At 42.2% G+C, this 22,826-nt stretch overlaps 1 protein-coding gene across 3 annotated transcripts in view; it reads left to right on the top strand.

Moving 5' to 3' along the window:
- Window positions 1–15,123, top strand: part of Akap6 (A-kinase anchoring protein 6) — a 390,732-nt gene extending 375,609 nt beyond the window's left edge. For all 3 annotated transcript variants that reach the window (XM_057782237.1, XM_057782240.1, XM_057782239.1), the window contains exons 13-14: window positions 2,101–5,512; window positions 10,483–15,123. In XM_057782237.1, coding sequence (XP_057638220.1) covers window positions 2,101–5,472 — 3,372 coding nt within the window. In that variant the 3' untranslated portion in view covers window positions 5,473–5,512; window positions 10,483–15,123. The remainder of the gene's footprint in view (window positions 1–2,100; window positions 5,513–10,482) is intronic.
- The last annotated feature ends 7,703 nt before the right edge of the window (window positions 15,124–22,826 follow it).

The following is a 22,826-nucleotide window of genomic DNA, read 5'->3' as shown; positions in this document are numbered from 1 at the left end:
CTTTATCAGTAAGCAAAGAATAAACAGAAATTGTAATAAAAATTCATCACAGCGAATGGGTATCTAAGCGGCTGTGATAACTGGCCATGTACTAGATTAACTGCTAGAACACGGGCAGCAGGAAAGATCTCTGTTGGAAAAGATTTAAATAGCCTCTAATTGATGTTTGCCCTATACCCGGACTCTTTTAAACTAAACCGGGTTGTACAGAGAATCTCTTCCATAACCGGGATAATAAAGCACTAATGGGTGTTTTACATTTACTGTGTTTGGGAGGCGTCCTCTAACTGTCGGTTGTAGGAAGGACCGGGGTTTTGAGAATGTGCTCGAATGTGCTCCAGGTGAGGTTGTCTTCCCACCTCTGAAGAATGGAAGCACCGCGGCAGCCGAGATAACCTGACTTGTAATGAGAAAACTCTGGCTTGTTAGAGGCCCCCTCCTTACCGATCAGATCACGAATTGTTTTTAAGAGTACATTAGAAGCCATGGTGAGAAGGAGATAACCAAGGAGGAGGCAAGGAGCTTGTGAGCAATTCTGCACATGGTAGGAATTAGTTGCCAAATATCAACTGTTTCCATGGGGATTTAGAACTATTCCACGTTTCATCCAAAGAATGATTTTGAAAGATCTAAAGAGCCGTATCTATTTTATATGTGATGTTATTGATGCCTCAAAAGCTTAACTAACAGGGAATAAAGTTGGTGAGCAGAGTCGGGCCATCAACTAGTCTCCTAGTTCTGGAGTCATATCCAGGCATCTGCCTCCTCGGCATAAGCGCACGTGGAACTGAGGATGCTCTTTATGGTTCTATGGTAGGAGCGGCCGTCGGGGCCCACAGTGCCCATGTCACCTTCCTTGGCTCTACAATGTGACCAGATTCTGGATGACAAGTGGGGATGCTGTGGGAGCCCATTCAACGGCTACATCTCAGGATTTACATAACTAGCGGTAAAACGTCCCAGAGAATATTGAGTTCTAATGAAGGGAAGCAGAGAACAGCTATGAGGGCATCTGGGCCACGGCATCCCTGGGGGTCAGGAACGTCTTTAGATAGTTAGCGTGTGGGACTAGAAGAGTCTTCTCGTAAGGAACATAGGCAGGATTAATAATGATGGCTAACAAAAGTCAAAGAGAGATCTCTCTCACAAAGAGAGAATGAAGAAGAAAGGGATCGAGGAAGCAATGGCTAAGAAACTGCCCTGGAAATGTCAGGAAGATGCCAGTGTTGCTCATCTTGGATCTAACATGTGGCAGAGACGAGTTCTCATGACAGAACCCAGGAAAGAAAGAAAAAGAAAGGCATGTACTCTGATCTGGGTTCTCAGGTAAATGGGAATTTAAGTGGAGAACCCAGAAATCGAGGCAAGAGGGTTGCAATGCATAACTATAGGCCGCATTCAACAAATAGGGAAGTAAACAAGAGGAGAAGAAATGTACCCTGAGGAACTTCATGGACTCTTTAACCTTCATGTACTAGACAGTTTTTCACAGTTTTTGTTGCTTTTGAATAACACTACTAAAATATCTAACAAATAATTTCAGGGAAGGGGTATTTCTTTTGGTTCATAGTTTCCAAGGAACACATTCATGGTCACTTGACCCCATGTCCTTGGGCATGTGACAGAGGATTGTTATTTGCTCTGCTGTGAAGAAGTAGCAGAGAAAGGAGCAGGGACAAGATTTCCCCAAAGACCCACTTCAAGTGACACATTTCTTCCAGTTAAACCTTTCCCACAGAGCTCTCCAGAAGCTCCCAAAATTGTGTCATCAAGTGGGGGCCACGCTTTCAAAACATGAGCCCGTGTGACAAATTTCATATTCAAGTCACAATGATCAACCCAAACCAAGATTTAAAATATAGTACAATCAACAGGAAATGGCAAAGTCTGTGAAGGATCATGCGATAGTTGTATCTTACATGTGAATGTGCATTAACGCCTCAATGACAATCGTTGTTGATAGAGGAGCTGTCCCCACAGTGTCTGGACTCTAATCTCTTTCTCCTCTCTCTCTCTCTCTCTCTCTCTCTCTCTCTCTCTCTCTCTCTCTCTCTCTCTCTCTCTCTCTCTCTCTCTCTTTCTCTCCTCCTATCTACACAGGAGTCTTTGAATGTGATTGACCCTGGCTTGATGGACCTGAATGGCATGAGTGAAGATGCCCTAGAGTGGGATGAGACAGATATAAGTAACAAGCTAATTAGTTTGCACGAAGAATCAAACGACCTTGATCAAGACCCAGAGCCCCTCATACCCTCAGTGAATCTTGAAGAGACACGCCACCAGGACCCTGGTTATGAGGAGGAGGCAGGTGACTGTGGGTCCCAGTATACCTCAAACATCACGGCACCCTCCAGCCCACATGTTTACCAAGTATACAGTCTTCACAACGTTGAACTCCACAAGGACAGCCACACGCCATTTCTGAAAAGCAGCCCAAAGCTTAGAGGCCCCGCCCAGCCTGGTGTTTTAACTAAGAGCCTCAGTACGGATTCTTCATTTTCCTCCACAAAGTCGTTGCCAGATCTTTTAGGGGGCACCAGTTTGCTGAGGCCTTGCCCATGTCACAGTGGAGACGTGAGCCAGAATTCGGGCAGCGAGAGTGGAATTGTCAGCGAAGGAGACAATGAGATGCTTACCAACTCTGAAATGTGTTTGTTCGGGATGGTGGATGGGTCCCCAAGTAACCCTGAAACCGAACATCTGGACCCACAAATGGGAGATGCAGTCAACGCGTTAAAGCAAAAATTTAAAGACGAGGACGAATGCATTAAGCTTCCAAATATCTCTCAGTCCTCCATCTCACCAGCGGCTTGTGTAAATGGAAAAGCTGGAGATTTAAATAGCGGTACCAAACACACCACCGATTGTTTAGGAGAAGAATTACAAGGAAAACATGACGTGTTTACATTTTATGATTACTCATACCTCCAAGGCTCAAAACTCAAATTACCAATGATAATGAAACAGTCACAGAGCGGGAAGGCACATGTGGAGGATCCCCTTCTCTGTGGTTTTTATTTTGATAAAAAATCCTGCAGATCTAAACATCAGGCTCCGGAGTTACAACAAGATGCACCTCCCCATGAGAGGATTTTGGCAAGCGCGCCCCATGAAATGGGTCGCAGCTCGTATAAAAGCGGCGACAAAGAAAAGACACTGGCGGGCATTCAGAATGCCAGACAGCTCTCCCTCGTCTCCCGTAGCTCATCTGTAGAGTCCCTTTCTCCAGGGGGTGACTTGTTTGGGTTAGGTGTCTTTAAAAACGGCAGCGACAGCCTCCAGCGGAGTTCCTCTTTAGAGAGCTGGTGGACATCCTATAAGAGCAACGAAGATCTTTTCAGCTGTCACAGTTCCGGGGACATAAGCGTGAGCAGTGGCTCAGTTGGTGAGCTGAGCAAGAGGACATTAGACCTCCTGAATCGCCTGGAGAACATCCAGAGCCCCTCGGAGCAAAAGATAAAGCGAAGTGTCTCTGATATCACTCTCCAGAGCAGCTCCCAAAGGATGTCTTTCACGGGCCAGATGTCACTGGATGTCGCGTCGTCTATCAATGAGGACTCGGCAGCATCTCTGACAGAACTGAGCAGTAGCGAGGAGCTCTCCCTTTGCTCGGAGGATATTGTGTTACACAAAAACAAGGTCCCAGAGTCCAACGCGTCATTCAGGAAGCGCCTGAATCGCTCCGTGGCTGATGAGAGTGACGTCAACGTTAGCATGATTGTTAATGTCTCTTGCACCTCTGCTTGCACCGACGACGAAGATGACAGTGACCTCCTCTCGAGCTCCACGCTCACCTTGACTGAAGAAGAGCTGTGCCTCAAAGACGAGGACGATGACTCCAGTATTGCAACGGACGATGAGATTTATGAAGAAAGCCACCTGATGTCTGGGCTGGACTACATAAAGAAAGAACTGCAGACTTGGATAAGACCGAAATTTTCCTTGGCAAGAGAAAAGAAACCGTGTGGTGCCCCCGATGAAATAAAGGGCGATAAAGATGGGGGCCGCAGTGAGAAGGTCGACCCCTCAGACACCCTGAACATCCAGGCCCGTCTGAACCGCTCCATAAAATGTCTCTCTGAAAACAATGGAAATGGAAAGAATTCACCCAGAACTCGTGACTTAGGAACAGAAGGTGAAAACAAGAAAAATATTTACGGAGTTAGTAAAGATCCCCACGTGGCTGACATGGAAAATGGCAACATCGAAAGTACTCCAGAGAGACAGAAAGAGAAGCAGAATGGGACTTTAGAGGCATCAGAGAGCCTTGGTTTAGACGCGAAACAGAGCTCTGAATCTGAGCACAGTGGGTGCGAAGCATCAACGGACAGTTCAGAGGATCCAAATGTTGCTGGAAAGGAATTCGGACCCCCAAGTGACAGGCATCTTCCACAGACAGGCCCAAATCTCCACCACTGTGAAAATCAAAATGCCCCCCGCATGCCCGATGAGAGCCCGTGCCCAGAACTGCTGTTAGGAACCAGAGTTGGAAGCAGACAGGACAGTGATGGACTGAAAGCTTTGTCTAATGATGCACCAAGTGGGGCTGGAAAATCTGCTGGTTGCTGCCTACTCGGACAAAATGAGACAGAGGAAAGTGCTTCTATCAGCAGCAGCACTTCCTGTTGCAACTGCCAGCCAGATGTTTCCCATGAAAAAGATGCTGAAGATTGTTCAGTGCACGACTTTGTTAAGGAAATCATTGACATGGCGTCAACAGCCCTAAAAAGTAAATCTCAACCTGAGAATGAGGTGGCGGCCCCCACTTCACTAACTCAAATTAAGGAGAAAGTGCTGGAACATTCCCATCGGCCCATGCCCCTGAGAAAGGGGGACTTCTACTCCTACTTATCTCTTTCATCCCATGACAGTGACTGTGGGGAGGTCACCAATTACATAGACGAGAAGAGCAGCACTCCATTGCCACCGGATGCTGTGGACTTTAGCCTCGATGACAAGGAAGACATCGAATGCTTCTTTGAAGCTTGTGTTGAGGATGATCGTGATGAGAAAGCCTGTTTTTCTAGTCCCCTTCCAGATGATCCTCTAGCTCCCGAGGAAGCTGCTGTGCCAATACAAGTGACAGTCAGCTCTCCTGCGTTCAATGATGTTGCTTTCCCACTCAATGAGACAGAAACAGTGGCTCTTTCAGGACCTTCCCCTCAGAAAGGAGGTGACAATGGAAAGGAAGTGGATGATGCATCCCAAACACCCCAGGGCTGTGCAAAAAGCTCAGAGCTTACCACTCCTTCAGGGCAGCCCAATAAAGATGGAGGTGCAAAGATCCAAGGTGAATCAGGAATGCCAGAAGGCAATAATGCTACTTCAGCCAAATCAAAAATTCAAGCTCTCCCGTTGAATGCAAAACAGCCAAAAGTCAAGACCAAGCTGTGTCCCAGCCCACAAACTTTAACTTGTAAAGAAAAGCTTGTAAACTTTCACGAAGATCGACATAGAAACATGCATAGGTAGAATGTAATGCCCCCAAGCATGGAAATCATCTCATTGAAAGGTATGTACGAGTATGTGTGTGGGCACACGTGTGTGTGTGTGTGTATGTGTGTGTGTGTGTGTGTGAGTTTGCATTAATAGAGCCATTATAGAAGACTGACTAGTCACGGCACATACATATCTGAATAGGACATTTAAGTAGAAACGCTTACAACCGTGAAAGTAACTGTGAAAAGCAAAAGAGGAAAACTGGTGAAAATTTGACATTTTAAACGACACTATATTTGTTTTATCATTTTGTCAAGAGCAATACAATATCTGAGGAAACAGCTGATCAGTTTAGGGCTTCAAACTCTTCAACTGGCCGAGAAAACTACTATCCAAGCCACAGTCATCCCTGACAACTCTGAGGTCGGAATGCACGCTCCGTAGCTACCCTCCTCCCTGGAACTCCCACTCGGTACTCCTGCTGTTGAGCAAGGACTGGGGGAAGGCTGTGTCTCCAGAGTTGAGCTTTACACACATAACCGCCGGCACCCTCATTTCCCCCAGAAGGGCTGTGCTGTCTCAGCTCCTAATCATGGCCATGCCTGAGAATTCCAGCAGGAAGGGAAGGCTGGTTTCAAAGAAGAACCCCTGACTTCCACACACGCAGACTGAGAACCAGCGCAGAACACAAGGGCTGGGAGAATATGTGACAACTTAATGGCGTTTTGATAAAAACAGAATTTTTGAATTTTGCCTGAAGGTGACAGGCTGATTGCCATCAATTTTTTTTTTGAGAAAGTCATTCTACTTTTCATATTTAATAAGACAGCTATTGATTGATAATTCTGGGATGGTGAGATGGCTCTAAAAGTGACACAAGGATTCTGTTATTTCCATTTCTAAACCCCAAATGATGAATGTACTTCCTCGATCAAGTTTAAAGAGGAATTTAGCTTTCAAATAGGAGAGTTGTATTTCGCCAAAGGGTGAGGTGCATAGTGGCACCTCCACCCCCACTGCAGAAACCTAATGCGTAACCTACACTCGTGCTATAGGAAATGAATTACAGAAGCAATCTACCCTAATTTGTTAACTTATTCAAATAACAGTTATTATACTTAACTATGCTAAAGCTTATCTTTTTTGTGGCAGATTGTTTATTTTTTGATGAGCCTAATTACTGATTTTCTAAAAGTAATTTACATTTATTACAAATACATCTTTTAAAATGTGACAGATAAATGTTGTTCCCATAATGTATTATGAAAAAAGTTACTATTTAAAAACACATTATTTAATTTGAAAGATGAATGGCAAACATCATTATTTTTTTCCTGCAACACCTGTGCCCTAAGCTCATTAAAATGTGTGATTCTGTGTAGAGCTGCTAGAAAGGGGAGCGAGGGGGGCAACCTATACCATATATGTACCCTAAAAATAAACTCAGTATGCAAAGCTGAAGACAGCCACCCTACTTACTAATGGCGCTTCACTAATTTTCTATTTCAGACCATATTTACAATTGGCTGCGAGGGAGAACAAAAGTAGGAGAGAGAGAAATGTGTTCTCTGTGAGTGGTGCCCACCCTATAATCAAATTCTCCATCAGTATGCAGTAAAACTGACCATTAAGGGAAAGTAACTGGGATTCCATAAGCTACTTCAGAGCGAGTTCTATTAGAACTGATTGGATGCAGGCTCTGCCCGCCTCCACAGAAGGCACGGAGAGCCTGGCTGATTTTCTTTTCTGAAAAAGGAAACAACAGCACCCTGAGCATGCCAGCCTGTGACTGTGACCCGAATCACTGGGCATACTGAGATGCGGAGCAGAGAAAACCCTGGCCTTGGAGAAGCCTTCTGGAATGTATTCTCCCTGTTTGCTCTTCCGGGAGTCTCTTCGCTCCCTCACCTGGAGAAATGGAATTGAAATGAAATGTAAATGACGAGCGATTCCATTTTTTGACTTGAGGGAAGTGAAGGTGCTGATGGATCTGTGTAATTGTCACATTTTACAAGCACAGACAGTGTAAAACTATCAGCGGCTTGCCTGCCCGGCAGCAGGGTCCTCTTGCACCCCACACCGGGCTCCACTGTGGGCGAAGGGAGAAGCAGCCAGATTTTACTTCTGCACAACGCCCCCAAGTGACTTGTTACCTACCTAGAGCTATGTCAACAGCCGTATGTGGCTCCTATTATCCACTTTCAAGGATGTGTGTGCAAGTGTGTGTGTGTCAGCACGTGTGAGTGCATGCATGTGTGTATATACGTGCGTGTGTGTATGTGTGTGCGTGTGTGTGTTGTGCGCACGCGCACTGTGGTATCATATAACTAAACACCCTGGAGCCTGGCTTTTGGGCTAGTTACAAGCATTGGGTGCGAACTTCCACATATAGCGGAAACAGTCACCCAAGAAGTTACCTAGTCTGAAAACGCTGCTAAGCTTTTGGCACTTGGTGTCAGGAGGCATAGGAAAGGGCCTGGTACATACGACACATCACATCGGAATGAGCTTGTTTGTAATCGTTCTTCTTACCACAAGGTCCAAAGCAGTGAAGGCTCTTCTTTTTAACAGCCATTCGAGGACCCTTAGACAAGACCGTCCTTGCGTCAGGACAGCACAATTCACCAAAGTCAGTTTGCTGGAGCTCTTTGCCCAGAAATAAATTCTCAGATGACGAAGTGATTATAATTCCACTCGAAAGTGTTCATGATGTAGAATCACGCATAGAGTCTGCAACCAGAGCAAATTCTTTGCGAAGAGTTTTGAAAATTATTTTGTTTACTATGTTCAAAGTAGAAACCTCTGAACCCTCGTGAGCAGCGTTAGTGGGGCCCGACAGTGAGTGCGTTTGCACTTCATCCCAGGCACACTGCTGGGCTTTTCACTGGTTCCATTTGTGTGTCGTGTTTCTGTAAAAATAGAGAGGTCAGATAGAGCAAGTCACATCAAAGGCGAGGTGACTGGAGAGGTGCAGCTCTTTCTGCTAATTTGGAGGAAGCACACAGTGTATGTCTGGAACGCCTCCTAGGACCTGCCTAAGAGAGATACTCTGCGCTAATCTTTTTGCTGTATTCTGACAGTTATTTCTTCATAATCCTCATCATAAGCCTGTGATCTTTGATGAATGGTTTAACCCTAAAATTCAGGCAGGAGAAATCCTGCCGTGTAAGAAGTTAACTACTCATGTGCAGCCAGGGTGTACTTTGATGTCTTCTCCTTCAGGTTTTGTGATGGCTTGATGTGTGCAAGTGACAAGGGGGGGTCTTAGTTTCATTGTCTTGCCTGCTTCATCAGTCTGCAAGTGTGGGCGGTGGCCGGAGTTTCGGTTGTGGATGACTGTTAATACGGATGCGCATTCAGGTTTGCACATGCACAATTTAAAGTTCTGGTCTGCTTTCATAAACCGAGAACGTGGTAGAAGCAAACCCTTCTCCTCACACGGTGCCTCAGCCTCCTACTGAACTGGTGCTGGTTAGGCCTTCCCACAGCTGGCCAAGCAACTTTAGGGAACTCCATTGGGGGCATGTATATTATTCTTTCACTAGACACCATGCGTATAGTTTTGTAAAATTTACCTTTAAATCGCCTTACTAAACCGAGGCTCTTCTGGATGTGATTTGAATTATCTGGCACATCTGAATAACTTACCATGCTAAATAAAAACGATTTTATTGAATAAAGTCAGACTCTCTCTCTCTTTCTCTCTCTCTCTCTCTCTCTCTCTCACACACACACACACATACACACACACACACACACACGCAGAGAGAGAGAGAGAGAGAGAGAGAGAGAGAGAGAGAGAGAGAGAGAGAGAGAGAGAGAGAGGAGATATTTGGGCTTGAGCCCATTTGGCCTGCCTATTCCCAAGTGTGCCAAGTTGAAAGAATTGATCACCCACAGGGAATTCAATTGCCAGCTCTTTATTGAGACAGGATTTGCTTCACCCGAGGATTCCCTGCTCAGTGGCAGCTTTCTGATGAGTCACCTCCTCAGCATTTGAGCAATGCTGCTCTGTGCGTTCTTGAATTACTGCATTATTTTACTGTACCAAATTTTGTTCCATCTGCCTCCATCTGTCTCCCATTCCTGCTAACTTTCCCTAGCTTCCCAACATCCTGTTTGGCTGGAGCGGAACAGCAGTTGGAAAACTTTCTGACTCCTGCACAAAGTTGTAAGTTTATAGAAAGAGACAGAAAAACACAAAAGAATACTTGCTTCTAAGAGATCAGGACAAAACCTGATAGAGCTCTGCAGAATGTAGATTAAAGCCAGGCAGGTAGGAGCCTGCTTTGAGAGCTAGTCTGAGAACCTAAAGTAATTGTATCCTGGAATTTCGAGGTTGTTCCGATTTGACCAGGTGCTATAGTCATTTGGAAGTAAGGAGGACAGAATGAGCCTGGGACACATTCATAGCAATCATGGCACATAAAAAGAGAATTGAATCAGTTTAGTTTTCTCATTGTTTCCTGTGCCTAAAAATGAAACGCGGCCATGTTTGAGCTGTAAATTCTAATTATACCCAATTATAGGTGAGGCGTTAAGGCATTTAAGACTGTTGCAACCCCGTGACTGTTTCATCACTGCACAGTAGAATTGTTCAACATCACACACAAATTACTGAAGGGCGTGCTAACCCGAGAGCTGGCCGCCCAGCCTGTGAACTGTTGTTCGCACATCGTCACGTCGCTTGGTATGAACTGCCTGACCTTCTCATACAGATTTGAAACTATCATAATAAAACTGAGATCACCCACAGAAGAATGAATGAGTTGATGACCCAGAGAAAAGATGATCATACTTGATTTTTGTTATTTATTGGAACCATATAAATATATTAAAGTATCTGTACATCTTGCTGAACTGAAAATGTAGGGTTTTTGTATGTGGTTTGAGCCTTGAGCTAGTGAGCTAGTCACGTCTCATAAGCTCTGATTTCGGGTCTTTAGCAGCTGATCCCCCACTGGCAGCTTCCTGAAAGGGCTTCATTCTGCAAATGGTAGAGATATTTCTGCAACCTATTCCTGTCGCCTTTTTGTTTCCTAGAGCGAGCCTGGCTGCCGCTCAGGGCTGGCCTGATCCACCCTGGGCTGGTCTTGGCTTCCATCCTGCTGTCACTGACACCTGTCACATTGACTTTCTGAAGATGACCCACCTTTCCTCTGAACGGTCTGTCCATGTGGGCCCTGTGATCTGGATGTGTGCATCGCTTCTCTTTAGGTGACCTCTCATGTCTACACAGCTGCTTGCTCTCCTATGGATTCCCGTCCCAAGCTACCTCTGCCAACCCTCTCTCTCCAGAGAGACCTCTGTTTGCCACCTCCTCTCCTGCCTCCCCTTTCAAGCTCTGCAGTTCACCAAATTGGTGGTCCATTAAACCCACTGTCTGGAATGGCACCCCTCCCCGCCAGTGCTTGACCAATTTGATGTTTTGCTCTGAAAATTTCCATGGTAGTATACCTTTGTTTATTGAAAGAGATTTACCTAAAAAGCCAGCCCTTGATTTGGTTGTGGTATAGAGGAGACATATTGGTCCTTGTTACAAAATTAAATGACATTAAAAAGCATCATTTTAATTATTTCTTTTTAATAATGTTCTATGCAGCACTTCACAAAACAACTCTGATGGTGTTGTATATTGTAAATTGGTACATTCTACTGTTTTTTTTTTTGTTGTTGTTGTTGTTTTCTATGCTTCTCGGGGTGGTAATGAGAAAAACGTTGTTTTACTAACTGTGTGCCTTGCTGTCTTTCTTATCCCATTTATGAAAAAGCTGCTTTCATGGTAATGGTATGTTGATCTGAGAGGAGGAAATAGCAAGGTGAGGATGTGTGAATAATTTCTGTACATATGTATAAGCTAGTACAAACACTGATGTATGACAGTATAAAATGCTTTCATGTTTGTGATGTCCAGTGATGTGGAGAATATAAGCCTTAAACCCATTCAAATGCATGGTAATTAAAATTGGCATAATAAAAACAGTGTGTTGGGGGAAAGGAAAATTAATGATCTCTTCTACCTGTGTTCTTACCAAATTCTTGCATCTGTTTCTGAAAAAAAAAAAAAATAACATGTATCAGCTTCCAACATATCCACATGGCAGAAAAGGCTTAAGTTGCTTAAACTGCAGATTCGGCCTGAAGCCTTCATAACGTTCAGACTCTTTCTGCTTCACTGTAAGTGAACGTCCTGAAACAGCAAGTGTTTAAAGGCCATTTCCCCTACATCAAAAACCCTTTATATTAAATGCTTCTATTTCTACTTGTTAATGATTTAAAGTTGTCTTTGGAGATCTCTTACATGTCCTATTTAATTTAAATAATTATTTGACTGGTTTTGGTGGATGATAAAAAGCATAGAAAAATTGACTATTATTTTATCTAAACTATAGATTTCAGGTGTATTTATTTCATTAAGAAAATCAGCAGAGAAATATTTCGTTTGTTTTTTTTTTTTTTGACTTGAGAAACTGCAACTTTTTAATTTATAGTATCACTCCTACTAAAGTGCCTGACACACAGTAGGTATTCCACAGAATCTGCTGAATCAGAATATTGAGTGGGGTAACACGGAATATATATATAAAATCTTTATTTTGAGATTCCTGCATTAAAACACACGACTAGATAAAGATGTGCAAAGCGAAACCACTCGCAGTATGTTATTAGATTTCAGAAAGAACATGACAGAAGTATGTAGCCACAGAAATGACAATCATTCATTCGCCAGAACCACTCATTAACGTCTTTTCTCGAGATTCAGGGAATGCAGCTAGGAACCATGAACTGCCTTTGGAGGCTGATCTCGGTTAGAGGCAAAATGGCCCACCACACAGACAACACACCATAGCGTCCTACAGGGAGATGGCAAGGGTAGGGAAAGAGTCATACGAGAGAGACAGCACAAGGGACGGGGCAAAGAGAAAGGTTAGGAGATAGAGGAGGTGAGAGGCTAGGATACCGGTGGGGGATCACTATGATGTAATAGGAGAAAAGGACAAATGGAGAAGAATAAAAGTGTTGGCGGAGTTGTTGGAGCTTTGGTGTGCAGTGTATGAGGCGTACTTGTCGTTTGTTTGGGGCTTTATTTTATGTGACGACTAGGACTTTAGTATCACCATCCCAGGACCACTAAATAGCACTTGTCTGTAATTTCACCGGGCCTTAATAATTTTGTGTGGGTTTTGTCCCTTCTAAGCTTTCCTGCACATATTTTTTAATGGATGGCTCATTCTAGGTGCGTAGATATGTAGTGACTTCTTCCAAAGGAGCCTTAGGGAGACATCTAGTTTTAGTGTGGACAAGGATTGCAAGGGGAGATGTTAGAGTAAGTGTGTGGTAAGGGAGCAGTGAGGAAAACCTAGCTAGACTCAAGGCAGTAATAAAGTTTGCAGGGATAGTAGCCTGAGATACAAGAAAGACAAATCCAAGAGGTGTGGATATCTTTGGACATTTTTGGACTTCTTTTAGGCATTATTTTATATATTGAGACAACCTAAATTTCTCTTGGTCAGTAATTGATATCGTCTGTGTTCATTGGGAAGACATTCAAAGATTAATGGGCCAAGGTGTATTGTTTGCCTTTTATGTAGTCATGAAGACTTCGATTTGAAAGTATTTATTAATTATCTACTTAACATTAGCACCAATTTTTTAGGTTGACTTTTGGACTTATTAATGCCTTTTCCAGTCAGAGGGGATGGAAGAAACTCAGCCTCACACCCGTGTAGACGCTACCTTCCAAGTTACCCTTGAAACCAGCCCATCTGGTTTGTATTAACTCAGACAACTCTATCTACACATGTCCCACGATAACTGTTTGCTATTTGGTAAAGCAAAGTGTCCCTCCTCTGGGCACGTGTTTCTGTTAGAATGTGCTTTCGTGGGTTGCTAACGTCCACAGGGTGTCCCTCCCCGTCCCCCTCTTTGTTCCGCTCATTGGTCCTATGTCTGCTGCAGAGCCAGCAGCCCACAGGACTCCTGTTCCCTCTGTCCCAGGGTCGCCCTGCCGGTCTCTCCTAAGCACTGTTCCTCTGACTGCCCTTCATATGTCATGATTTCAGGTCCGTTTCAACCCGAACTGAATGTTAACAGACGAAACCCTTGACGTCAAGGGACCGTCTCCATCATACATGTAGAGAAGCATCTTGACGTTTAAGTGCTAAGTTTTCTCTAAAATATATTCAAGATATATGTTTATTCTATTATTGTAAATTTCAATAAATAAACAAATAAACAAGTGAATAAAAGGTGAATCCTGACTTCCTTCAGTGGTCCAGTCTGGTGCCAGAGTCATCTTGAATCTTTTCCTTACATTGGGATCCGAACCTGACATCTCCATGTAAAACAGATTTGCCCGTCCATTTATTTACTCACTTATTCATTCCAGCACCCAAATATTCCTTGGGGGGCACTTGTGTGAGGCATTGTGTGACCTCGGCATACATAGGCAACTGAACATGTTGTGTGTCTCCAGCCAATTTACAGATTTCTCTCTGATCAGACTCTAGACCAGTTATGACATTTCCCCCAAATTAATTTTCCTCAGAACTACTTACTTTGCCTCTTATCTAGTCTGTCTACATTTTCAAGGATCAGATGAGCATATGGTCTGGGTTGGACTGTGAGGAGTAGAGTGGTTTTTGTTTCAAAGGGGAAAAGTAATTTTTAGATTGTTGTTGTTGTTGTTCGGCAAATCTGCATACAAGAGGATCTAGGCCTGTCACAGCCCAGTTTGGAATATTTTGTTGCCTGACTCAGTCAGCTCAGGTTTCAGACGTTCTGCAGTAGCTGAGAACAAAGCAGATGGAGGCAAAGAATGGGCCACGCTGCACTCACTTATGAATGAAATTGAAAGATGTGGAAGTTTTGCAGAGTAACTAACCTTCAAGTACCGTAACTTTTACATTAGAAACAACTTGGACTGTCAAGTCTTACAGCCCTATCTCTTTTCGTGCACACACAATCTTTCCGATTTCAGTTTGCTAGTTTCAGGCCTTCGGAAGAGCCAAATGGTAGAGGGATAATGTCTGTATACTTACAATTCAGATATATTTATTCTTAGTATTTTATATCTTTTCCCTCTATCTTCACACCACACATACAAACACACACAAACACGCACACAACCTTCTTGTATGATTGTGCCATTTGAAATTTATTTCTTGAGTATAACACTTCATTTGTAAAGTCTTAAGCTAGTATGACGAGGAACAAAGGTGATATTTTCTTTAATATCACTTAATAATCCTTATTAAAATTTCTTCAATTTCAAGATATGCTCTTTTTCGGGGCCATTACCTCCAGTCTAGTGCTCAAACAATGACCACATAGGCCTTTTAGCTTTGCATCTTATTGATCCTGAATAGTTTTTCTTGCTATAGCTCCCGTTTTTGGTCCTCACCATCTTGACATCTCTGAAGAGCTCAGATCAGTTTTATAGAATGAGCCACAGCTTGGGTGAGGCCAGTTATCTTCTCTCTGTGAAGCTCAGGACGAACTGGCTTTTACAGCTGTGGCTTACGGGTGATGCTGGGTTCTAATCTCTGATGGAGTGTGAGAGGATCACTAACATTTCTGATTCACATTTTCTCTTATTTTCTAAGACAGAGGTCAGCAGACTATGGCCCATGGGCTTAATTCAACCCAGTGATTGTTTATGTTTGACCTGGCAGCAAAGAATGACTTTTACCTTTTTATGTGGCTGAAAATCGAGTGTTTTGTGATGTGTGAAAATTAAATGAAATTCAAGGTTTTGTGTCTGTGAATAAAGTTTTATTGTAACACAGCCACACATATTGGCTTACATATAGTCACTTTTGCACTTAAACTCCAGTTGTCAGGGTGCCCGGGATGTTTCCTGTGTGACCTGTTTGTTAATAAACTCTCCATTCATGTTTGGGCTATGGAATTCTAAACTCTGACACAATTTTCTTAGAGGCAGATAGACTGCAGCTTGTAAAGTCAATGGAACATAGAGCATGCAAGTTTTTCTTTCTAGATTTTATTATATTGTCAGTTTCAGTTCCATGAAGAGTGACTTACCCATTGACATCCTTAAGCTACAATATTCTATTATTTTCTAAGGCAACTATATACAGGCCAGGGACCAAATACATGTTTTCATTTTATTTGTAATTTTAGAACAACAAAATATACTTTGTTTCATGAACTAAACGATTGTTTTGCATCAGTAATTTAAGAATTTGAATTTAGTTCATGATTACTGATTTGAAATTTAGTCAGTTATATATTGGATATTTAGTGCAATCAAAACCACCAGAAAAACCGGTACAACCTAAACTCGATGCACCAATGACTGAGATCTTTCTCTAAGTGTTTTTCTAAAGCATTCTTAAGTATTAAGTCAGATCATTTCAGTCCTTTTTTTCATATTTTTCAGCCCAAACACATATAGACTCACACACCCATAACTTTCATTCCCTGATCACAGATGAAAAGCTTGACGTGCCCAGGAAATAGGTGTTCAGATGAGACCCTGCTGAGGTCGTGGTGGACACTCTCACTGCGTAGAAGAGTTGAAGTCCGTCCTGGAGTTCTCTCCTGACTTGCTGCAGGCAGCACTGTTGCAAGCAAGGCATGCAGATGCTTCTTTACAAACAGCCACATGCTTCCCACACCACGGCTGCATTTGCATGCGAGGCTCTCCACTGGTTTGCACGTCCAAAGGGCTCCCCCAAAAGCAGAAGGTATGAATTTTGTTTACCCATGTGCTATGAAGTAAAGCAGTACCTGCATAAGGCAACTTTCCCCAGGTTCTTTCCCAGGGAAAGCATACACGCAAAACAGGGACGGTGTTCACACAGGTGAGGTTGTTTTAGACCACTGACTGTCATAACAAAATACTTTTTTTCTGAGAAATTTGTAAACAAGGGAACTTATAGATAGACAATCTGGAAGTTAAGAAGCCCAAAATCAGAACAACAGAAGATTCAGCGTCTGGTGAGAACATGCTCACTGCTTCATAGATGGGCCTTTTTATTTCTTCCTCACAGGGAGGGTAATGAACGAGCGAGCTCCCTTTTCTAAGGGCAGTTACCCTATTCATAACTAAACGCCCCCCAAAGACTATGTCTTAATACCGTTGTGCTGGAGATTAGTTTCGAACTTGAGAACTTAGGGATACAGATGTTCGGAATAAAGTGCAGGCATTTGCGGGCCTTTGGCAATGGTCAATAAATAGTTTCCAGTGAGGCTGCTCGCTCTCCTGAAATCCACTCAAGAAAGGTAACAAGACAATTGACTGGAACGACGCTGTTTTAAGGGTAGTTAAAAATTGTCTAATTTGTTCTTCCAGACTTATCCCTAAAGGTTTATATGCTGTTACTAATTAACAGCCTTGCAGCATCATATCTACGACACACTAAATTGGAGGTGTCCCCAAAACCAGGAAGGTTCCCAAAGCACAAGAGAAGGAGCCCTATGCAAACCTTGTCTGAATAGCCCCTGTTCACCCACAAGCATGAAGAATTTGAACTATGGGAAGTAGGATCTTCAGAAGAAAAAAAAAAGTATTCAAAACAGAGGTGTGAAGCATTGTGCAGCTTGGGTTCCATCACTTTGGGAAATAGCCAGTCCAGGCAGTCTAGTCTGGGAACCTTGCCCGGTGTGAACTGTGGAATCAGAAGATGAAGATGTCCCAGGTGTTCACAGAGTGGCGTCTCACCACCTAAGCGGCTGTTCTCATCAGCTCCCTGCTGTGTCATTTCCTGTCAATCATATGGCGTGGGGAAGTCTGACTGGAAGCCTCAGGAATAAATTTGGAAATGATTCCATATCATAAGGATGTATAACAATACAGCTTATTAATTCGGGGCAAGTGAGTACAGGTATATGTTAGAATAAGCCATGTAAAAATTATTAAAACTTTGTTTTGCATTTGATCTACCAACTCCTTAAACAAATGAGGTATTAGAGATGTAAAGTATTATTTAGCAAAATTTATTCAAGGTCTTAAATGATTGCAAGCATTAAGAACATAAAATGCTCGAAATCCTCTCTAAACCCCAAAATTCCCTAACCGCTGGTTTATAAAAAAAAATTTCAGGGTTATGGAATTAGTCTGGTTCTATTGGTTGATCAAGTTACTTAAACTAAGGCAGAAATCCAGAGTAAATCATTCCTCTTGTGTGCGTGTGCATTTCCTGGCAAATACGTGTCATTTATTTTTAAAGAATCTTTAAATGGAAAGCCAAATTGCTGGGCTGTATCTTGCTATTAAAATAGAGTGAGGAGCAAACTGAGCGTCCACATTTGTCTCATTCACACCCGTCTCAGACGACAGATGGAGCTCTGGCCAGGTTTCGCGGACTTTCCAGGAAGCAACTCTTTTTTCACATGGTCACCATTTGTACTTTCCCAAATATTTCTCTCTGTGTTCTCAAGTCTGTATATTCTTTACCGATTTGCCGATGGTGTCTTTTCATGCAAACACGTTTACAGTTCGTTATAAAAAGCAGTAGGAAATAATGCCCTGGTTCTTTCTTTTTCAGTGATGGCAAGTTCTGATTAGTTCTTGGATGGCGGGACGTGTCAGTCCCTTCCAATTCTCAAGTCGGATTATTTAAGTCATAAGTAACTTAAAGCCACTTCAGACCGTTCTGCTCATTCTACATTGTCATCATTACCATTTGATGCTTACTGCCATAGGTTGGCAAGCTAGAGGGAAGGAGGCTAAATAAATGCACTGGCTACTGCTGCTTCACTGGGGACAATGATAATATAAATCATCACCCACTGCCTCTATGTGTCAAGCCCTGTGCTGAGTACTTTTGACGTAGCCCTCATGATACTTTGTGATAAATGATAGCCACGTAAAAAAAATTTTTTTTTTGGAGTGCTGGGAATGATACACATTTTATAATGTGCAATTTGAGGACTAAAGAGGTAGGTGAGTTATTATAAATATTGTATTTATATCTCATAAAATATAGGATATTGAGGAACAAAAAATTCTTTAATTTGCTATTTAATTGATGATATGTATAAAGTGTTCACTTAACATCTATAATTGTGTTGCTAAATATCCTGTCTTTATGAAATACTTACTGAATAGTAATTCAGGTCAAAACTGGAGAAAGGGCTTTCATTTTAAAATACATTTCTTAAAAAAAGTCTTTAGGAAGAAGTGATAGCTAAATTAGCACTTGAAAAAGGCCAAAGAAAATTATATACTGTACATAATTATGCCTCATTATGACCTCTGCACATTTTCCAGAAAAGTTAGGCATTAAAAACACACACAACAGGAACACTGTAAAGGTCAGAGTCTGATGAAAGAAAAAAGCAATAGTTAATTATGGACAAGATTAATGTTCGAGCAGGAACATACATTTTTATCATTATATTTTGCTTAAGAAATACTTTACAATATATCATTGCCCACCCGTGGACTTTATTTCATATCTGAAAAAATCAGTAGAAAGAAACAAATTTATAAAGTGAAAATATTAATTAAATTTACTGTGATAAAATTGAAATGTGGGTTTTGTTGTGGTTCCTAGCATACTTTGTGTGAGGTTTTTTTGTTGTTTTTTTCTTCACATGGTGATGTTTTATTCCCAAATGCAGTCTGACTTGAAAAGAAAAGCTGAGATCTACATTTTGCGAAAAACTTAACTAAAATGTTCTCGACATCTTCAGAGAGGTGTTCTGACCTCTGAGTTAGGGAGACTGGCCTCCTCTACTGGCAACTACAGTCACAGTGCTCAAGAGAAGAGGCCAGTAGTTTTTGTAACTTTTAATTTGAAAAGAGTTTCAATCTTATAGAATATAGAATTTCACAAATAAAAGTAGTGCAACTTTCACTATACAGATTTATTAATATTTCATCTGATATTGCCCCCTCCATATTTGCATGCATGCACCAGCAGTAGGCACACACACACACACACACACACACACACACACACACCACACTTACTCGGTTTTTATTTGGAATTAAATTCCATACATTGTGGCCTTTTGCCTCTAATTGCTTCATTGTGTGTTCCTTAATGGGGAAATGCCTATATTCTCTTGAATAATCATAGCCCAGCTGTTAACACCACAAATATCCACAAAAATAATCTTTTAATCTAATTGTCTTTCTAATTTTATTAGCTTTCTTAATAATTTTCTTTATAGGTGACCCCCTTTAGTGCATGTTTTAGGTCTTAAATTCCAGTCCTATCTTTTTTGCCTCCTTTACTATAGAAGCATTTCCCCAGCTTTTGTTCGGTTTGCTATGACAGTGGTTGTGAATGCTAGCCTCCCATTGAACACGGATTATTTCTCGCTGTATGCTTGCCTGGTCGTTCACTGAGATGAATTTGAGATCATGCATTCTCAGCCAGAGAATTCTGTAGCTGGTGTCACATCTGGAGAAGTAGCGTCCACAGTATCTCAGTATATTGAATTTGATCTTTAAACATAAAAAGCACTTTAAAGTCATGTAAATATTCTACCTCTTCAGATTTTCTTCTGTATTAAGCACCCATTAATACTTCTTGTCTCACTAATTTTTGCCAAGATGACGGCAAAATTATGATTTCCTAGCTTTAATGTTGACCGCTTTTGTCAAGGGCATTTTGTATATCACATGAAGATCACTCCCCTCATTAATCTATACTTATTTGTCCTATATATGAACTTACAAATTCCTTTCCCTGATTTCTTCATAACTCTGGACTCCGTGTTTTTTTCTTTTTTTTTTTGTTGTTGTTGTTGTTGTTGCTTGGATTATCCCAGACTTAGTCAATGAGATTTTCTTCAATCTAGTTCTTGTATTCTTGTGGTATCTTTTAACTAATTTCTTGCTTTTGACCTAAAAGTCATTTTGTTCCTAAAAGTCTTTTTGGTGTTTTGGCGATGGTACCCAAGGCTTCGTGCACACTATGTCAGTGTTCTGCCACTGTGCTGTGCTCCGTGTGCTCCTGGTCCTGTGTCCCCTGTTTTTAACCCACCAGTGATCCTAGGAGCCTTCCCTGTTTTTAACAGAACATGGCATTGGATAGCACAATGCTAGATGTGTTTAATACAACAGGTATATTGTTCCTTTTGATACTTTAAGCTAACAGAGCTAAGTACTACATGGAAGTTATAGACATATAAATGTACATACATGCATACATACAGGCAGATAGTCTTTTTTTTTATTGAAAAAAAAATTTCGGCCTCCTCCCCTCCTCCCATTTCCCTCCCCCTCCTCCTGCCCCTCTTCCCCTCCCCCCACTCCTCTTCTCCTCCCTCTCCAGTCCCAAGAGCAGTCAAGGTTCCCTGCCCTGTGGAAAGTCCATGGTCCTCCCCCCTCCATCCAGGTCTAGGAAGGTGAACATCCAAACTGTCTAGGCTCCCACAAAGCCAGAACATGAAGTAGGATCAAAACCCCGTGCCATTGTCCTTGGCCTCTCGTCAGCTCTCATTGTCCACCATGTTCAGAGAGTCCGGTTTTATCCCATGCTTTTTCAGTCACAGTCCAGTTGGCCTTGGTGAGCTCCCAATAGATGGGCCCCACTGTCTCAGTGGGTGGGTGCACCCCTCGTGGTCCTGACTTCCTTGTTCATGTTCTCCCTCCTTCTGCTCCTCATTAGGACCTTGGGAGCTCAGTCTGGTGCTCCAGTGTGGGTCTCTGTCTCTATTTCCATCCATCGCTAGATGAAGGTTCTATGGTGATATGCAAGATATTCATCAGTATGGCTATAGGATAGGTTCATTTCAGGTTCTCTATCCTCAGGTGCCCAAGGAACTAACTGGGAACATTGCCCTGGGCATCTGGTAGCCACTCCAATTTATAGATTCAATGAAATCCCCATCAAGGTCCCATCAAAATTCTTCACAGATCTTGAGTGGACAATAATCAGCTTTATATGGAAAAACAAAAAACCCAGGATAGCCAAAACAATCTTATACAATAAAGGAACTTCTGGAGGCATTACCATCCCTGACTTCAAACTCTATTACAGAGCTACAGTAATGAAAACAGCGTGGTACTGGCATAAAAACAGAGAAGTCAACCAATGGAATCGTATAGAAGACCTGGATTTTAACCCACAAACCTATGAACACCTCAGGCAGATACTCTTAAAGGCATGTTACTACATTCATAAGCATATATATTTTATTACACACTTACTTTACAAATTAGAGTTCACAGCACTATCTCCATTTTTAATCTGTTCTTTCTTGGAATTTCTAATTCTATATATACATTTCCCTTTTACCCTGAAAGTCATAGACACCAACTACATTAATACATTTATTTGTTTGCTGAATAAAATGCAATGATTTCTACCGTATAATAATTGCTTTAGAACTATTACAATAAGCAAACCTATTTAAAGAACAGGATTCATTTTATTTTCTTCCCTTCCCATATACCCCATCTTTCTTGACACGGAGGCACCTGGTTAAATACTGGTTGTCAAAGTTCACAAGTTATTTGGGTCATTACCACTCTCTCCCTTCTCGTCCTCAATTATCTCCTCCCTTTAATATGGTTACGTCATTTATTTGAAAAAAAATTAAAACTAAGGTAACTTATTTTGACTTTCAGCACAAACATTTGTTTCTTCCTTTGCATTATTAATAACCTAATTTTAATTTTTGAATATGTAAAATAATTAACGTATTTTTCAAGTTGAAACTCTTCAAACATATCCTCCAAACTTCATCACCTCCTTCTCTGATGCTCCCATCTCATCCTCCTCCCAGGACTCATCTGTGCAGAAACACGCGGTCCTCTGCCGTATTTTCCTTCTGTAATGATAACCACATAGATGTGCGATTTCATATTTTCCCTTCCATGTAGTTCAAAATTATCACGTTCTGTGTACATTTGCCGTTTAGTTTTTAAACCTGCTATTCTTTACAAAGCCGTGCCTGTGCTTCACAGACCCATCTCGGTGTGTTAGTGGGACATTCACAGACATCACTGGTTCAGAGTCTTTGAGGGCTGCAAGAGAGTTCCCTCCCTGCTTGCTGGCTAACCGCTGGTTCTGGAACCCACCTCTTCAGACCTCACTTTTACTTTCCTTCTTCTCTTTTTCTTGAATACCGTTCATGCACCCCTTCTACCAATGATGGCCAGCTTTCCCAAGGACTAGAAATTGACTTAAATATTTGTGCCACCAGAAACTTCCAAGTCTGCTCACTTTAGAGAACATCCATGAAAGACGGGCCATTTGAGGTACAAATGGCCTGCTAGCCAAGCCACCCCAGCACACACATGGGATTAGGTGTGTGCAGAACAAGGGGCAGTGTCCTAATTTGCCCAAAGCATTGCAGAGGTTAGTAGACAAGATGGGACCAGCGGCCCACAACCCCGCTTCCGTGTCCCCAATTCTTCATTTCAAGTTTTCAACCAGCTTCGACTCCTCCCTTCTTTCTTC

The sequence above is a fragment of the Chionomys nivalis genome, chromosome 10 (genome assembly GCF_950005125.1).
Source record: "Chionomys nivalis chromosome 10, mChiNiv1.1, whole genome shotgun sequence".
Taxonomy (NCBI): domain Eukaryota; kingdom Metazoa; phylum Chordata; class Mammalia; order Rodentia; family Cricetidae; genus Chionomys; species Chionomys nivalis.
Note: the sequence above shows the minus strand (reverse complement) of the source record. Positions and strands in the feature narration are given on the sequence as shown.